The following is a 17,691-nucleotide window of genomic DNA, read 5'->3' on the forward strand; positions in this document are numbered from 1 at the left end:
CCCACCAATGTTTTCTGCCCCTTGCTGTTTCTTAGCTTCACCCAAACTGATTCTACTTCTTGATTTTCGGAGCTAAGATCCTTTCTCTCTACTGTCTTTATCCCATCCTTTATTATCAGGGCTACCCCTCCTCCTTTTCCATTTTGCCTATCCTGGAATATTTGGTTCCCAACCTTGGCCACATTGCCACCACGTCTCCGTAATGGCTATTAGATCAAACCTATTAATTTCTATCTGTGCTATTAATTCATCTATTTTGTTGCGAATGCTTTGTGCATTCAGATATAGTGCCTTTAGCTTTCCATTTTACCCTGACGTCTCCTTAGTCGCTGATGCCTTATTACCTTTGTTACTCTCTGTCCCTTCCTGACCCACTTTGCTTATTTTTACCCAAAATTTTATCTGCTCTAGAACCTTGATATTTCTCTTGCTGCTTTTAAATTTACTCTTCCCTGAATCCTGCCACCCCCCCTCCTTCATCAGTTTAAAGCCCTGTCTACTGCCCTAGTTATTTGGTTCGCCAGGACACTGGTCCCAGCCCGGTTTAAGTGGAGCCCGTCCCAACGGAACACCTCCCTCTTTCCCCAGTACTGGTGCCAGTGCCCCATGAACTGAAACCCCCTTCCTCCCACACCACTCTTTGAGCCACGCATTTAAACCTCTAATCTGTTTGACCCTATGTCAATTTCCAGAGATTATTACCTTTGAGGTTCTGCTTTTTAATTTGGATCCTAGCTCCTCAAACCCCCTCAGCAGAACCTCATTCCTAGTTCTACCTGTTGTTGATTCCTATGTGGACCATGACAACCGGATCCTCCCCCTCCCAGTCCTCCTCCAGCTGCGAGGAGATGTCTTTAACCCTGGCACTGGGCAGGCAACACAATATTCGGAACTCTCAGTCGCGGCTGCAGAACACAGTATCTATCCCCCTGACTATACTGTCCCCTACCACAACTACATTCCCTTTCACTCCCCCCACTTGAATGGCCTCCTGCACCATGGTCAGCTTGCTCATCCATCCTGTAGGCTTTTTCCACATCCACACAGGCAGCAAGAACCTCATATCTGTTGGATAAGGGCAAAGGCTGAGGCTCCTCCAGCACTGCACCTGGGGTCCCCTTACCTGCTCGAGTTGCAGTCACACCCTCCTGTCCCTGACCACTAACCAGACCTGTACCACTACCTAACCTAAGTGGTGTGACTGCCTCCTGGATCAAAGTGTCCAGGTAACTCTCCCCATCCCTGATGCCCCGCAATGTCTGCACCTCAGACTCCAGCTCAAAAACTCTGAGCTGAAGTTCCTCAAGATGCAGGCACTTACTGCAAACGTGGTTGTCCGGGATCACAGTGCTCTCCACAAACTCCCACATGCTGCAGTTGCGACACACCACCTGCACTGCCATCCATTTATGACCTTGTTTTATTTAATTAAATTTAATTAAATTGGTAATTAGGTAACTTAGCTTAGTGTAGTTTCTTGACTACTTACTTGATCTAGATTAAGTTATGGGTTCTGAAATTAAATATCTACCTGTAACACAAAGCACGACAAGTAGTGTAGGCAAAAAGCAGCAACTCCTTCCCCCTCTTCTCCGAATTCCCAAATAAAACACACTGTTTAAGTACACTCCGTTTTAATCCGGATCTGTGCAGACCGCACATTGATTGAATGGAAGGCTTTGTGTTTGATGTAGGCCATCGAATAGGAGTGTAAATACGCTTCCTCCATCTGAGCTCAATTCGTGCCACACAAGACTTTTGGGAAACCGGCATTGGCACTGATTTGTTGCTGTCTCTCCGGCTGCTTATCTGCACCTTGATGCAACATTGAATTAATTGCCTGTTGATGGAATTGGATAAGGTCTTTTAAAAAATTCCAGCTAAATCATTCCCAGGACATTGAAATAAGCAAAGAAGTCCGAGTCACTGCGACCTTCACAGTCATACTAGTCACAGTGGAGGACTCCCTAAGTCAAAGCCTAACATTTCTTTTTAACTGTTGTGCCCATTTACTTTCATCCCCTCCCTTCCTCTTCTTAAGGCATTCATTCCTTGTTGGGTGTCAGATATCATCTTGATATCTCAAATAATTATCAGATTCGCACTCTGGTGTCGGTGGTTGATTTTCTTTATTTCAGATATTCATTACAATAAGCAAGCAGACAATATATATGTCTATGTGTCTACAAGCAAACAGCTCATTGGGATAACCTGGCCCTCTAGTTCATACCACTACAACAACAACTACTTGCATTTATATAGTGCCTTTAGCATAGTAAAATGTCCCAAGGTGCTTCACAGGAGTGATTATCAAACAAAATTTGACACTGAGTCACATAAGGAGATATTAGGTCAGATGACCAAAAGCTTGGTCAAAGAGGTAGGTTTTGAGGAGCGTCTTCAAGGAGGAGAGAGAGGAAGAGAGGCGGAGATAACAACAGAAAATGCTGGAAATACTCAGTAGGCCAGGGCAGCATCCATGGAGAGAGAAACAGAGTTAACGTTTCAGGTCGATGACCCTTTGTTAGAACTGGAAAAAGTTAGAGATGTAACAGGTTTTTAAGCAAGTGCAGGGGCAGGGAAAGCAGGGAGGGGAGGAAAGAACGAAAGGGAAGGTCTGTGATAGGATGGAATGCAGGTGAGATTAAATGACAAAAGGGATGATGGTGCGAGGCAAAAGGAGATGGTAATGGGACAAGTTAAGAAACAAAAGATGATTCTAGATGAGGTGTAAATGACAACGGCAGAGTCATCAACAGATGCCATGTGAGAAAAGAAAATAGGGGCCAAGATTATGGTCTGAAATTGTTGAACTCGATGTTGAGTCCAGAAGGCTGTAAAGTGCCTAATCGAAAGATGAGGTGCTGTTCCTCGAGCTTATGTTGAGCTTCGTTGGAACAGTGTAAGAGGCCGAGAACAGAGAGGTCAGAGTGGGAGTGGAGTGGAGAATTAAAGTGACAGGCGACCAGAAGCTCGGGGTCCCCCATACGGACTGAACGGAGGTGTTCCGCAAAGCGGTCACCCAATCTGCGTTTGGTCTCCTCAATGTCGAGAAGGCCGCATTGCGAGCAGCGAATACAGTATACTAGATTGCAAGAAGTACAAGTAAATCGTTGTTTCACCTGGAAGGGGTGTTTGGGGCCCTGGACAGTGGGAAGGTAAAAGGGCAGGTGTTGCATCTCCTGCGCCTACACGGGAAGGTGCCGTGGGAAGGGGAAGGGGTGATAAAGGATTGGACCAGAGTGTCACGGAAGGAGCGATCCATTCAGAATGCTGAAAGGGGAAGATGTGTTTGGTGGTGGGATCATGCTGGAGATGGCGGACGATGATCCATTGAATGTGGAGGCTGGTGGGGTGAAAGGTGAGGACAAGGGGAACCCTGTGGTGGTTCCAGGAGGGAGGGGACGGGGTGAGAGCAGAAGTGCAGGAAATAGAACGGACATGGTCAAGGGCCGTGTCAACCACAGTAGAGGGGAATCCTCGGTTGAGGAAAAAGGAAGACATATCGGAAGCACTAGTATGAAAGGTGGCATCGTCAGAGCAGATGCGGCGGAGACGGAGAAACTGGGAGAATGGAAGAATCCTTACAGGAAGCGGGGTGGGAGGAAATGTAGTCCAGGTAGCTGTGGGAGTCAGTTGGTTTATAGTGGATGTTTGTCGATAGCCTATCCCCAGAAATGGAGACAGAGAATTCGAGGAAGGGAATGGAAGAGGATGGACCATTTGAAGGTGAGGGAAGAGTGGAAATTGGAAGCGAAGTGAATGAAATTTTCTAGTTCAGGGCGAGAGCAGGAAACGGCACCGATAGTCATCAATGTACCGGAAAAAGAGGTGAGGGAGGGGACTTGAGTAAAACTGGAACAAAAAATATTCCATGTATCCCACAAAAATGCAGGCATAGCTAGGGCCCATGCAACACCTTTAACGTGGAGGAAGTGAGTGGAGTCAAAGGAGAAGTTGTTCAATGTGAGAACAAGTTCAGCCAGGCGGAGGAGGGTGGTGGTGGATGGGGACTGGGCCTCTGTGGCTGCAGTGTGTACCATCTACAAGATGCACTGCAGCAACTCGCCAAGTCTTCTTCGACAGCACCTCCCAAACGGCCAACCTCTTCCACCTAGAAGGACAAGGGCAGCAGGCGCATGGGAACACCACCACCTCCAAGTTCCCCTCCAAGTCACATAGCATCCTGACTTGGAAGTATATCGCCGTTCCTTCATCGTCGCTGGGTCAAAATCTTGGAACTCCCTCCCTAACAGCACTGTGGGAGTACCCTCACCACACGGACTACAGTGGTTCAAGAAGGCGGTTCATCACCACCTTCTCAAGGGCAATTAGGGATGGGCAATAACTGCTGGCCTTGCCAACGATGTCCATATCCCATGAACGAATAAAAAAAAAAGGATAGGGTGGGAAAGTGGAACTGAGGTCGAAGATCAGCCAAGGTCTTACTGAATGGCAGACCAGGCTCGAGGGGCTGTATGGTCTACTCCTGCTCCTATTAATGTTCGTATGAAACATCAAATTAAATATTATTCCCCCCCACCCCCATCAACTCCAGTCCCTGTGGTGCCCAGCGCTCGCCGAAAGCTGTTTCTAGATTTTGACTATTCGTTACCAGGGTCCTGCCTGGTGAACCTTTGTGGGAAATAGTTCAGGGAGAGGATTCCCCAACCTGCTACAAAACAAAAGTGAAATGCTGCGGATGCTGGAAATCTGGAATTAAAACAGAAAATGCTGGAAACGCTCAGCAGGTCAGGCAGCAACTGTGGAAAGAAAAAGAGTTAACGTTTCAGGTCAATGACTTTTCGTCAGAACTGGAAAAAGTTAGAGATGTAACAGATTTTAAGCAAGTGCAGGGACAGGGAAAGGGGGGAGGGTAGGGAGGAAAGAACAAAATGGAAGGTCTGTGATAGGGTGGAAGGCAGGGGTGATTACATTACAAAAGGTATGATTGTGGCGGAGCCACCAAGAGACACTGGGCAATTAGTAATCATCCCTTTAACTACCGTGTAGTGCAGCTGTGGACTGCACCTTTAAACTGTATGTAGTTTCTTGTATTTCCGCGTGATGACGTCATGACGCCGATCACGCGACCCCCAGTTGGCGCGGAGAACGTGATGACGTCATGACGTCAGCTTCCAGTACTTAGTAGCAGTCTTAGAGAGGCTGTGAGGCTGCACAGACCTGTTACATCTGCTCCTGTAGTTTTACCAGTTAAGTTGTTTGTTTATTAAACTTTGTTATTTTGTTTCACAGCATCGAACTTCATTATTCGGATAGGAACTTCCGTTCTTACATTGGTGACCCCGATCTCGTCGGACAACTTTCGTCGAGATACTTATAATGAACACGAACGCCGTTGCCCTTAAATTGCCGCAGTTCTGGGAACAGCAACCAGCAGCATGGTTTTTCCAGGCAGAAGCCCAGTTTGCACTCCGGGACATTACAGCGGATTCGACCCGTTATTATTACGTGGTTTCCGCTCTCGACATCGCCACAGCATCGCAGGCCGTCAGCCTCCTTGGCAATCCACCGGCAGAGGGCAAGTATGAAGCTCTAAAAACTCGTTTACTACAGGTGTTTGGTTTAAATAAGTCGGAGCGTGCACGCAGGCTTATTGCTATGCCCGGCCTCGGGGACTCAAAACCATCGGAATTGATGAGCCAAATGCTCACGCTTTTGGGTTCGGAGCCCCAATGTTTTTTGTTTCGAGAACTCTTCCTCTGCCAGCTACCTGAGCCAGTTCAGGCAGCCTTGGCCAGTTCTACGATTACAGACTGTGCCGAGCTTGCTGCAGAGGCAGACAAGATTTTTACGGTCACACAGCAGAGTTGTGCAGCCACGAGGCGCCTTTCCCCTATGCGAGCAAAGTCCAGCCCTCCTCCAGCAGGCTGGTGTGTGTACCACGCCCGTTTTGGTGCCAAGGCTCGACGCTGCCGTCCTCCCTGCAGTTTCGCTGAAAAAAAATCTCCAGCAGGCCCGCAAACTTCGATGAGGATGACAGGGTCTGACAAACACACCCAGTTCACCATGGCAGTCAGTTCAGCGGGAAAACTCCTCTACATTACGGATTCCATGACAGGGCGACGATTCTTGTGTGACACTGGTTCTCAGTGCAGTATTTTGCCAGTTTCAAAGCTAGATCTAAAATCCGGCGGTCACGACCCTTCCCTCGAGGCAGCCAATGGTGCGGCCATTCGCACGTTCAGTAAACGGACAGTTAATTTAACTCTCGTAGGTCAACGTTTTGTGTGGGAGTTTATAACGGCTAAAGTATCACAGGCCATCCTGGGGGCTGATTTTTTCTGTGCCTATGGTTTTCTGGTCGACGTCCAACATTGTCGACTCATTAATGCGTCTACTTTCCACGCGGTGCCTCGTCACCGCAGCACCGCTGTCTCCTGGTCAGTTGCCTGTGTGGTTCCATCGCAGGAAGGGTTTAGGCGCCTACTCAGCGAGTTCCCAGAGCTCACCAGGCCTACATTTTCGGCAGCAGTCGCGAGGCATGGTGTGGCGCATCACATCACCACAACGGGATCGCCTGTTTACGCTCGGGCACGAAGATTGGAACCCGGAAAGCTTGCAGCCGCAAAGGCAGAGTTTCAGACCATGGAGCGCCTTGGGATTGTCCGACGCTCCAATAGCCCTTGGTCCTCCCCACTACACATTGTACCTAAACCAGGTGGCGGATGGAGGCCTTGCGGGGATTACAGACGCCTTAACGAAGCCACTATGCCGGATAGGTATCCAATACCGCATATACAAGATTTTTCAGCTCATTTGGCTGGCAACTCAATATTTTCCAAAGTAGATCTCGTCCGTGGATATCACCAAGTTCCTGTGCACCCTCAAGACGTCCCCAAAACGGCGGTCATCACACCATTTGGCCTTTTTGAGTTCCTCCGCATGCTGTTTGGATTGAAAAATGCGGCTCAGACCTTTCAGCGACTCATGGACTCTGTGTTACGGGACCTTCCCTTCATTTTCATTTACTTGGATGACATTCTCATCGCTAGTAAGGATAAGAAGGAGCACGTGGCTCATTTACGTACACTCTTTGCCCGTCTCAGCCAACATGGCCTCATCATAAACCTAGCCAAATGCCAGTTTGGGTTAACCAGCATTGACTTTCTGGGGCATAGGATCACCTCAGAAGGTGCTGTCCCACTGGCCACCAAGGTAGAGGCAGTTACGGCATTCCCGCGGCCTCGCACACTTAAATCTCTTCAGGAGTTCCTGGGGATGGTAAATTTTTATCATCGTTTTGTCCCCAAGGCAGCCCAATTGATGCAGCCGCTGTACGAAGCACTCAAAGGGAAGTCGGGTAAAGATGTTATCACTTGGACACTGCAGATGGACCAGACGTTCCTTGACACCAAGGCGGCGTTGGCAGGCGAAACTATGCTTGCACACCCACTCCCGGGCGCGACCATCGCCCTTACTACCGATGCCTCTGATTACGCCATCGGGGCGGTTCAGGAACAATGGGTTGACGGGACTTGACAGCCATTGGCCTTTTTTGGCCGCCAACTGCGCAAGAACGAGCGAAAATATAGCACTTTTGACAGGGAGTTGCTGGCCCTGTTTTTGGCCATCCGGCATTTCCGTTTTCTCCTAGAAGGGCGCCCGTTCACTGTATTCGTGGACCATAAGCCGCTCACTTTCGCAATGGCCAAAACGGCGGAGCCGTGGTCAGCCCGGCAACAGCGCCACCTTACATTTATATCCGAATTTACGACGGATTTACGACATGTGTCCGTCAAAGATAATCTCGTGGCTGATTGCCTTTCACGTGCCCCAGTCCAGGCAGTTCACCTGGGAATCGATTTTGTCGGGTTGGCGGAAGAACAACTGGCAGATCCCGAAGTTCAGGCATATTGGACCACGCCTTCTAGCTTGCAGGTAGCCGATGTTATGTTCCAATCAGCAGGAACCACGCTCTTGTGCGACACATCCATGGGAGTGCCCCGGCCCATTGTGCCGGTCGAATGGCGTAAGAAGATTTTTCAGGCTATACATGGCTTATCACACCCGGGGATGCGAGCTTCACAACGGCTCATGTCCCGCAAATTTGTTTGGAAGGGAATGCATTCGGACGTTCGGGACTGGACAAACAATTGCGTGGACTGTCAAAAATCTAAGGTCCATCGTCATGTTAAGGCTCCAGTGGCCATCTTCCCGGTGCCGGAACGATCACGTACATGTGGACCTAGTGGGTCCCCTCCCCGCTTCGCGGGGTTTCATGCATCTCCTGACAATAGTGGACCGCACTACCAGGTGGCCGGAGGCGATTCCCTTGGTCGCTACCACTGCAGCGGACGTATCCAGGGCGTTTATTTCGTCGTGGGTGGCCCGGTTTGGGGTGCCATCTGACATCTCCTCTGACCGAGGTCCACAATTCACGTCAGAGTTGTGGAACGCAGTTGCACAGGGCTTGGGTACCAAGCTGCACCGTACCACCGCTTACCATCCGCAAGCGAACGGTCTATGCGAGAGGTTTCATCGGTCTCTAAAGGCGTCCCTCCGTGCCAGCTTGCATGGTCCCAACTGGGTGGACAGACTCCCCTGGGTGATGCTAGGCCTCCGTACAGCCCCCAAGGATGACCTCCAGGCTTCATCGGCTGAGTTAGTCTATGGTCAAGCACTTCGAGTACCAGGGGACTTCCTCCCTCCACATACAGAACCGTGGTCGCCTGCTCAGCAGCTCCTTCAGCATCACGAGGTGGCAAAGAATTTCCTGCCTATTCCAACCTCGCATCACAACCTACAGAGGCCTCATGTTCCGGCAGAACTTATGAGTTCCGATTACGTTTTTATTCGGCAGGATGCTCATAGAGATACACTCAGACCACCTTATGCTGGACCGTTTCGTGTCATCTCAGCGGGAGAGAAATTTTTCATGGTCGAAGTGGGAGGTAAGTCCGATACCATCTCTATCGACTGACTTAAACCAGCCCATCTAGATCGGAGTGAACCAGTTGTTGCTGCCCAGCCACCTCGCCGTGGACAACCACCGCTGGCTGCTAGGCCAGTTATGCAACAGCCCACCATTGAACTGCCTGCTTCTGCCTCATCCTTGCCTACACCTTCTGCTACTGTTTCCTCCACCCCAGATGCACCGCTTCAGACACAGCCAAGCACCGGCTCGTCTCCCAACGTTCCACTGCCTGAAGTTCGTAGTCGTTCGGGCAGAATCATTAAACCTCCTGTTCGTTTGACGCTGTCTGTTGAAGAGAATTCTGGGGGGGCGCCTGTGGCGGAGCCACCAAGAGACACTGGGCAATTAGTAATCATCCCTTTAACTACCGTGTAGTGCAGCTGTGGACTGCACCTTTAAACTGTATGTAGTTTCTTGTATTTCCGCGTGATGACGTCATGACGCCGATCACGTGACCCCCAGTTGGCGCGGAGAACGTGATGACGTCAGCTTCCAGTACTTAGTAGCAGTCTTAGAGAGGCTGTGAGGCTGCACAGACCTGTTTACATCTGCTCCTGTAGTTTTACCAGTTAAGTTGTTTGTTTATTAAACTTTGTTATTTTGTTTCACTGCGTCAAACTTCATTATTCGGATAGGAACTTCTGTTCCTACATGATTGTACAAACAGATTTCCACCCCACCAGCCTCCACATTCGACAGATCATTCTCCGCCATTTCCGCCACCTCCAGCGTGATCCCACCACCAAACACATCTTCCTCTTCCCTCCCCTTTCAGCATTACGAAGGGACCGCTCCCTCCGCGACACCCTGGTCCACTCCTCAATCACCCTCAACACACCTTCGCCTTCCCCTTTGCCCGGCACCTTCCCGTGCAAGCGCAGGAGATGCAATACCTGCCCTTTTACCGCCTCCCTTCCCACTGTCTAGGGCCCCAAAAACTCCTTCCAGGTGAAACAGCGATTTATTTGTAGAATCATTGAATGGTTTCAGCACAGATGAAGGCTATTTGGTCCGTCGAGCCTGTGCCGGCTCCCTGCAAAAGCACTTCAGCAAGTCCCACTCCCCCGCCCTTTCCCCATAGCCCTGCAATTTTTTTCCCTTCAGGTACTTAGCCAATTCCCTTTTGAAAGCCATGATTGAATATGCCTCCACCACCCTTTAAGGCAGTGACTTCCAGATCCTAACCACTCGCTGCATAAAAATGTTTTTCCTCATGTTGCCTTTGGATCTTCTGCCAATCACCTTAAATCTGTGTCCTCTGGTTCTCGACCCTTCCGCCAATGGGAACAGATTCTCTCTATCTACTCTGTCTAGACCCCTCATGATTTTGTACTGGTCAATCACCCCCCAACCTGCTGCTGGTCTCAGTAACTATCTGCAGTCTCTCTCTCGCTCTGTGATCACACTGCCTGACCTGGGGGAGGCGCTCACAGCTCCCGCAGCATCCACTGCCACCTCTGCTCATCAGCGTCTGGATTAAAACGATCCGTCTGGGGGGGGGGAGAATGGGGATCTGAGGCTGTCAGGGAGGGTCACACCGGGGAGAGGGAGAAGGTTTGAGGGTGTCACGGGGGGTGGAGGAACGGTTTGAGGGTGTCACGGGGGGTGGAGGAACGGTTTGAGGGTGTCACGGGGGGTGGAGGAACGGTTTGAGGGTGTCACGGGGGTGGAGGAACGGTTTGAGGGTGACACCGGGGGGAGCGGTTTGAGGGTGACACACGGTCTTTCCCCGGGCTGGGTGGATGCCGCCAGACGCTGTTACTAGTCGTGGAGGCGGTGGCTCAGCCGATGGTCAGCGGGGATGGGTTGCTGCGGCGGTGAAGAGGTGAGTGAGGCTCTGTCCGAGCTCCAGGGTTCTGTCTTTGTCTCTGTCTCTGTGTTTGGTTTTGTGATTGAATAAGTTTGCTTTTTTTGTCTATGTTTGTTTGTTTTTGTGGTTGAATTATTTTGTGTGTGTGTGATTGGCTTTTCCAACCTGACTGAAGGCTCTCTTTAAAATAACAACAGAGAATGCTAGAAAAACTCAGCAGGTCAGGCAACATCCGTGGAGAGAAATCTCTTTAAAATCCTCAGTGCACTGTGCTGCATTTATTTCTTTAAAAAAAAGATTCATACTGTACAAAAAGAGAATCTTTTTCATAAAATGCTTTATTTTGTATTTGTCAGACACTTGCTTCCAGCAATAAACTACATTTAGTCCTTTTATTAAAAAAAAAAATATTCATAATGTACAAAAGAGAATTTTTTAAGAAATAAAATGTTTTATGCTGCACTTGCTTCCATTGAGGATTTTTTTTCTTGGACCTCTAATTGCAGAGGGGTTAAAATGGTCTCAGTTTACATTATAATTAATTGAAGTGATTTTTAACTCTCACTTGTGGCTTTTTCTTGCAATTTAACATCTGTTGGAGATTTTCATTTGTGGGTGGCTCGTTGGTAATGCAAGTGCTATCTTTGGACAAATTCTAATTAAATCCATCAAAATTATAACCTGTACAAACTGGAGGAAAATCCTTCAATAATTTTTAGGCAACAACAACTTGTATTTATATAGCATCTTTAATGTAGTAAAATGTCCCAAGGCAATTCACAGAAGTGTTATAAAACAAAATTTGACACCGAGCCACATGAGATATTAGGGCAGCTTTGTCAAAGAGGTAGGTTTTATGGAGCGTCTTAAAGAACAAAAGAGAGGTTTAGGGAGGTATTCCAGAGCTTAGGGCTTGGGCAACAGAAGGCATGGCTGCTAATGGTTGAGCGATTGAAATCAGGAATGCTCAAGAGGCCAGAATTGGAGGAGCACAGATATCTCTGAGGGGTTGTGGGGCTGAAGGAGATTAAGATAGGGAGGGGCGAGGCCATGGAAGGATTTGAAAACAAGGATATAAGTAATCCCCTATATGCTTTCTGGTTAATCCAAAGAATTGATTTTAGCCTTTCAGAAATGGAAAACGTCTCAGAACAAAATAATAAATATTTGCCAGCCGTAAGTGGGCGAACCATCTGGTTAGAAGTAATTTGAATAGCGTGCTTCATTGAAACAAAGGAGTATTTCATTGTGTGTTTGCGAGCTATGGGTGAATAAAGGTCATTGTATTGGAGAGGCGCTATTGGATAGAATGAGAGCAAAGTTAATTTGTGTCAACCATGTTTTTACACTTGAGTTTTGTGTTTGAAGAAATTTAGCAGTACTAATAATATTTATGGGTGCAGTCAATGGTTATGCAGGACCAGTAATTATTGACCTGTGAGAGAGTAGTTTATTATAAAAAAGCACCAGTATTAGTGCTTTCAGTTATCTTTTATTTCAGACTTTTTTTTAAGAAGTGCATCCTTCATATTTGAGGAAGGAGAATAGTGGAAAGGCTACGGATTGGAATGCTGTGATTCGTTCAGTTGCAGTTTAATCAGTGTGGTGAGTTTTGATGCAACTTGCAGAATCATTTGAAGTTTGAATATGTAGGTAAACTTATTGGATATGTTTTATGAAGAGTGTCCTTTTAAAACAGTACTTGATCAAGTAAGGTTTGCCACTTGCAAAGCAGGTTTTGAGTGCAGCTTTATTTTATTGAAGTTATTTGAACTGTTTGTCCTGGGAGTGGAAATGTTATGCTCTTGATATACTTACCAACAGTGATGAACAGGAAAAGACCCTCTGGTCCATCCAGCCTGTCCCATCACAATTACGATACCACCCCGCAGCTTGAGTGTGGAGGCCATAGACGTGACTCCAGGATGGTATGTTGTCTCCCTGGTGCCAGGGTCAACATAAGAACATAAGAAATAGGAGCAGGAGTAGGCCAATCGGCCCCTCGAGCCTGCTCCACCATTCAATAAGATCATGGCTGATCTGATCCTAACCTCAAATCTTCTATCACTCTGCATCCACCCGAACCCATGTGATCTCCCGGGAGAGGCGAAAAACCAGATAAAGATCCAATGGCCAATTTGGGAGAAAAAAATCTGGGAAATTCCTCTCCGACCCATCTAGGCGATCGAAATTCTTCCAGGAGATCACTCTGTCCCTATATTTTCTACAGTACTTACCTTCTGTAAAGGCGATCTCCACCCCAGCCAGGAACAGGAATAAAACCATCTCCTGAAATCTAACACAGAATTAGAACACAGTAGGAGCAGAACCAGGCTACACGGCCCCTGGGCCTGCTCCACTACCCACAGGGCCATGACCATTCTGAACCTAGACTCATGTCCAATTTCCTGCCCGCTCCCTGTAACCCTTAATTCCCTTTACTTCTAGGAAACTATCTATTTCTGTTTTAAATTTATTTAATGATGTAGCTTCCACAGCTTTCTGGGGCAGCAAATTCCACAAACCATCAAGGATGTCACTGAGCGGCTGCAGGACACTCTGAGGGGGGAGCGTGAACAGTCAGAGGTCGTGGTCCATATCGGTACCAACGACATAGGGAGAAAGAAGGATGAGGTCCTGCAGGCAGAGTTTAGGGAGCTAGGAGAGAGAAAAAGCAGGACATCAAAGGTAGTAATCTCCGGATTACTCCCGGTGCCACGTGCTAATGATTACAGGAATAGGAGGATAGAACAGATGAATGCATGGCTGGAGAGATGGTGCAGGAGGGAGGGATTTAGATTCCTGAGGCATTGGGGCCATTTCTGGGGAAGGTGGGACCTGTGCTAGCCGGATGGGTGACACCTCAACAGAGCCAGGACCAATATTCTCACGGGAAGGTTTGTTAGTGCTGTTGGGGAGGGTTTAAACTAGCTTGGCAGGGGGATGGGCACCAGCATATGGGAGTAGAAAAGAGGAATAAGGTGCATAACAGAGTGAGTGTGTTGGATAGTACCAGAGGCGGAAGTAGTACCATCTTAGATAGGAGCAGAGTAAGAAAGACTACGAAAAATTTAAAAATGGGTTTAGAATGCATGTACGTAAACGCACAAAGTGTGGTGAATAAGGTTGCTGAGCTACAAGCACATTTAGCCATGTGGCAATAACAGAAACGTGGCTTAAAAACGGTGAGGACTGGACACTTAATATTCAAGGGTACAAGGTGTTCAGAAAAGATAGGGAAGGAAAAAAGGGAGGTGGGGTGGCAGTGCTGATTAAGGAAGACATTGTAGTGTTGGAAAGGGAGGATGTTCTTGAGGGGACTAGGACAGAATCCATATGGTTAGTGTTGAGGAGCAAAAAGGGAATGATCACACAATTGGGAATATTCTATAGGCCTCCAAATAGTGAGAGGGAGGTAGAGGAGCAAATCAGCAGGGAAATCGCCGAGATATGCAAGAGCTATAGAGTGGTGATATTGGGGGACTTTAATTACCCAAATATCGATTGGGATAATGCTAGGGTAAAGGGAAAGGAGGGGGAGGAATTTCTGAAATGTGTTCAGGAGAATTTCTTTGACCAGTGTGTTCTTGGGCCAACTAGGAAGGAGGCATTCCTGGGTAATGAGGTAGGCCAGGTTGACCAAGTATCTGGGAGAGCACTTGGGTATGAGTGATCATCGTATCATAAGATTTAGATTAGCAATGGAGAGGAGCAAGGAACAATCTTGAGTGGAACTTCCAAATTGGAATAGGGCTAACTTCAATGGGATGTGAAAGGGTAAAATGGAACCAAAGACTGACAGGAAAACCTGTAATGGAACAATGGGTGATCGTTAAAGAGGAGATGTTCCAAGTACAGGCTAGGTACATTCCAACAAGAGGGAAGGTTAAGGGAACCAAAGCAAGGGCTCCTTGGATGACGGAGATAGAGAAGATGATGAAACAAAAAAACAGTGTGAATGGTGCATGCCAGGTGAATTCTTCAAGGGAGAACCTGACCAAATGCAATAAGTTGAGAGGGAAAGTGAAGATGAAAATAAGATTGGCAAAGAGAGAATATGAGAGTAGAATAGCGGTTAACATAAAAGTGAACCCAAAAATCTTCTACTGGCATGCAAACAGTAAGCGGGTAGTAAGAGGCGGGGTGGGGCCTATTGGGGACAAAGAAGGTGATATATGCTTAGAGGCGCAGGACAAGGCTGGAATACTCAAATGAGTACTTTGTATCAGTGTTTACTAAGGAGGTGGATGCTGACAAACTATCGGTCGAAGTGGAAAAGTTGGAAGCAATGGAAGGGGTGAAAATTGATAGACCGGATGTACTAGAAAGTGTAAGGGGTTTTCTCCGATACTGGTCTCCCGTTACACACACTTCTTGGATGTCAGGATTTATAAGAACAAAATACGCACAACACTGGGTTTTGGCTCAACCTTTTGATTTGTTCGTTTATTGAACACACACACACACACACACACACACACACAGACACACACACGATTTATATTACACTACACTAACAACCCCAAAATTCAAACCCCTACACAAGGGTCATTTGCATCGACACAATATGACACAGTTAAACCGGTGTACGATTTGACTGTTACACATAAAGTTACCCAGACTCGATCACAAAAGCTCCCTCTGTATGTTTCAGTCAAATCATAATCACCACTCCCGATCGGCTGTCACCTGGAGTTGATTGTAGGCCAGAATCTTTCTGCTTGCTGTTCTTGCATTAGCTCCCCACGCCGACCCTCTTCAAAGTGCCTCTTACTTTAAACCAAAAACCAACTTGCAGTATCTCGAAACACATTTCCTGGCCCCCTCCTGTGCACACAATGGCCGTATCAAAATGTGTCAATGTCTCCAGCAGAGAACTCTTGATGGCGTATTGTCCATTGATTACTTGGGCACTGACTGTATTGAGGACTCGATGGGCTGAATGGCTTCCTTCTGTGCCATCATGACTCTATGACCATGTGTGTCGCAAGATACACACTCTCCACTCTATGCGAAACTATGAACTGGGAGAGGTGAAAAAACCCAAATCAGTTTTGGGGGAAAAGATCTGGGAAATTCCTCTCCGACCCCCTGGCGATCAAAACTAGTCCAGGAGACCACTCTTTACTTATTCGTTTACGTGATTCATAAGAAAAGATTGCATGGTCCATTTGAAGGGAAGTGAACACTCCTCATACCATTGAACAACCCCCATGTGTTTGCACTTGCTGCCCATTGCACAGATTTATCAATCTTTGAGAAAGTTCTTCCTGATGCGCACCCAACTTTAAATTTAAAGAGCGAGGCAGTACACAAATCAAAAGTGAGGAAAGCCACTAAGAAAACTATTAACGAGGAGAGAGGGAGCAGCTGAAAGCTCTGCAGCTTTATCTCAATTTGTTTTGATAGCAATTCCAAACTGGCAAGTAGTAGAGGACGTGACCAATCACATTGCTCCATGTCTTGCAATCTTTAATTTTCACTAACTAGAAAATCAACATTTATAACCTAATAAGCCCATTAAAAAAATTCCGATCCGAATGTTTCTTTTTATTCATACTGTACTGTATTGTAAATCCATGGAAAATGGCTTTCCCTGAAGGGCCTACTCCTGGGTGGGGAGACTGAAGCATGATTTAGAGTACTTTGTTGGATCTTGAATTTTTCATGAGGTTTTGTGGTCTGGTTGGGTTGCTGTAGTGCATGTGCAATATTTTATATTTCGCAGCAGCTTCCTTATATTTTCTCCCTAGTGGCTGCTCTCCTGTGCCCCTTTCAAAATGGCTTCCATTTGTTTTCCCCTTTTGAAATTGCAGCCTCTTTCTCCACCCTGGTGACTTGCCCTTTCTCCCCTGAGTGCTGCCAAACTAATCTCCCCCAGCAGTGCTGCTAAACTATTGGACTTGACCAACCCTCCACCAGTTTTACTAAATGCTAGGGCCCACCTTCAACAAATTCTCCCAGTATCTGCTAAATCACAATGATATGCTGATAGGGTTAGATGGAAGAGGGTGGGAGGAGGCTCGAGTAGAGCATAAACACCGGCATAGACCAGTTGGGCCGAATGGTCTGTTTCTGGGTTGTACATTATGTAACTCCCTCATGCATCCACCAAATGTTCCCAGACCATGCCCGAGTGTTCAAATTTAAGCACTACTGAGTTCACCCAGACCCCACACCTCCAGCCTCCTGCACCCTAGCTGTCGAATGTCCCAGGATGCTCCTTCCCGCTCCCCTTTCAGGTGCCCAAAGCCCAGCCCCCCAGAGTGCTCTCAGATCCCATTCCCCGAGTACTTCCAAGACTGTAAACCCTGCCCTTTCCCCAAGTCCTTATCTGCATACTGCCTACCACAGTTCACTCTAGATCCACCACCCCTTGTTGCCTGCTGGGCCCTTCCACTCTGTGCTCTCCTGGCCTGAGTCTCCAGCACACTCTTCACTTTGTTTCCCTTTCCATCACTTCCTGGGCAACCATTCCATGCTTGATCGTAGTACCTGCCCACAACTTGCTATATGTTTTCCACTGTCTTGCTGTGTTTCTTTAAAAGAGTACAAATTGAGTACATCTCATTAATAAAGGAGTATAAATGAGAGCCATAAAGGCTGTGTTGAGACAGAACAGGGAGGAATTAGTGATGGGGAGACTTGCACAGTGAGATAAATAGTGAGAAAAATATTCAGACAAATACAGCACAATGAGCGAAGTAACCGAGCTATAGAAAGAAAAGTGGAAGACATAAAGAATGAGAGACACACATTTGCAGGAAGAAGTGTTTATTTTTTCTGCAGGAACAATGGCATACGAGATCAACTGCTATATAATAATCAAGGCAACTGATTTGGTTTTCACAGAAAAATGGCTGGAGTTGTGTAATTCAATCCCTGAAACACCACTTAAAAATTCTAGAATGCCATGCACCGAATGTGTTCAGCAGCAACAACT

The 17,691-nt window shown here is 47.3% G+C and overlaps 1 protein-coding gene across 1 annotated transcript in view; it reads left to right on the forward strand.

Moving 5' to 3' along the window:
* Positions 1-10,606: 10,606 nt before the first annotated feature.
* Positions 10,607-17,691, forward strand: part of LOC147124800 (choline transporter-like protein 1) — a 102,425-nt gene continuing 95,340 nt past the window's right edge. Inside the window, exon 1 of the mRNA XM_085993408.1 lies at positions 10,607-10,763. Coding sequence (XP_085849534.1) covers positions 10,740-10,763 — 24 coding nt within the window. The 5' untranslated portion in view covers positions 10,607-10,739. The remainder of the gene's footprint in view (positions 10,764-17,691) is intronic.

The sequence above is a fragment of the Somniosus microcephalus genome, chromosome 1, assembly GCF_052327205.1.
Source record: "Somniosus microcephalus isolate GS21.2 chromosome 1, FLI_Smic_1.0, whole genome shotgun sequence".
Classification (NCBI taxonomy): Eukaryota; Metazoa; Chordata; class Chondrichthyes; order Squaliformes; family Somniosidae; genus Somniosus; species Somniosus microcephalus.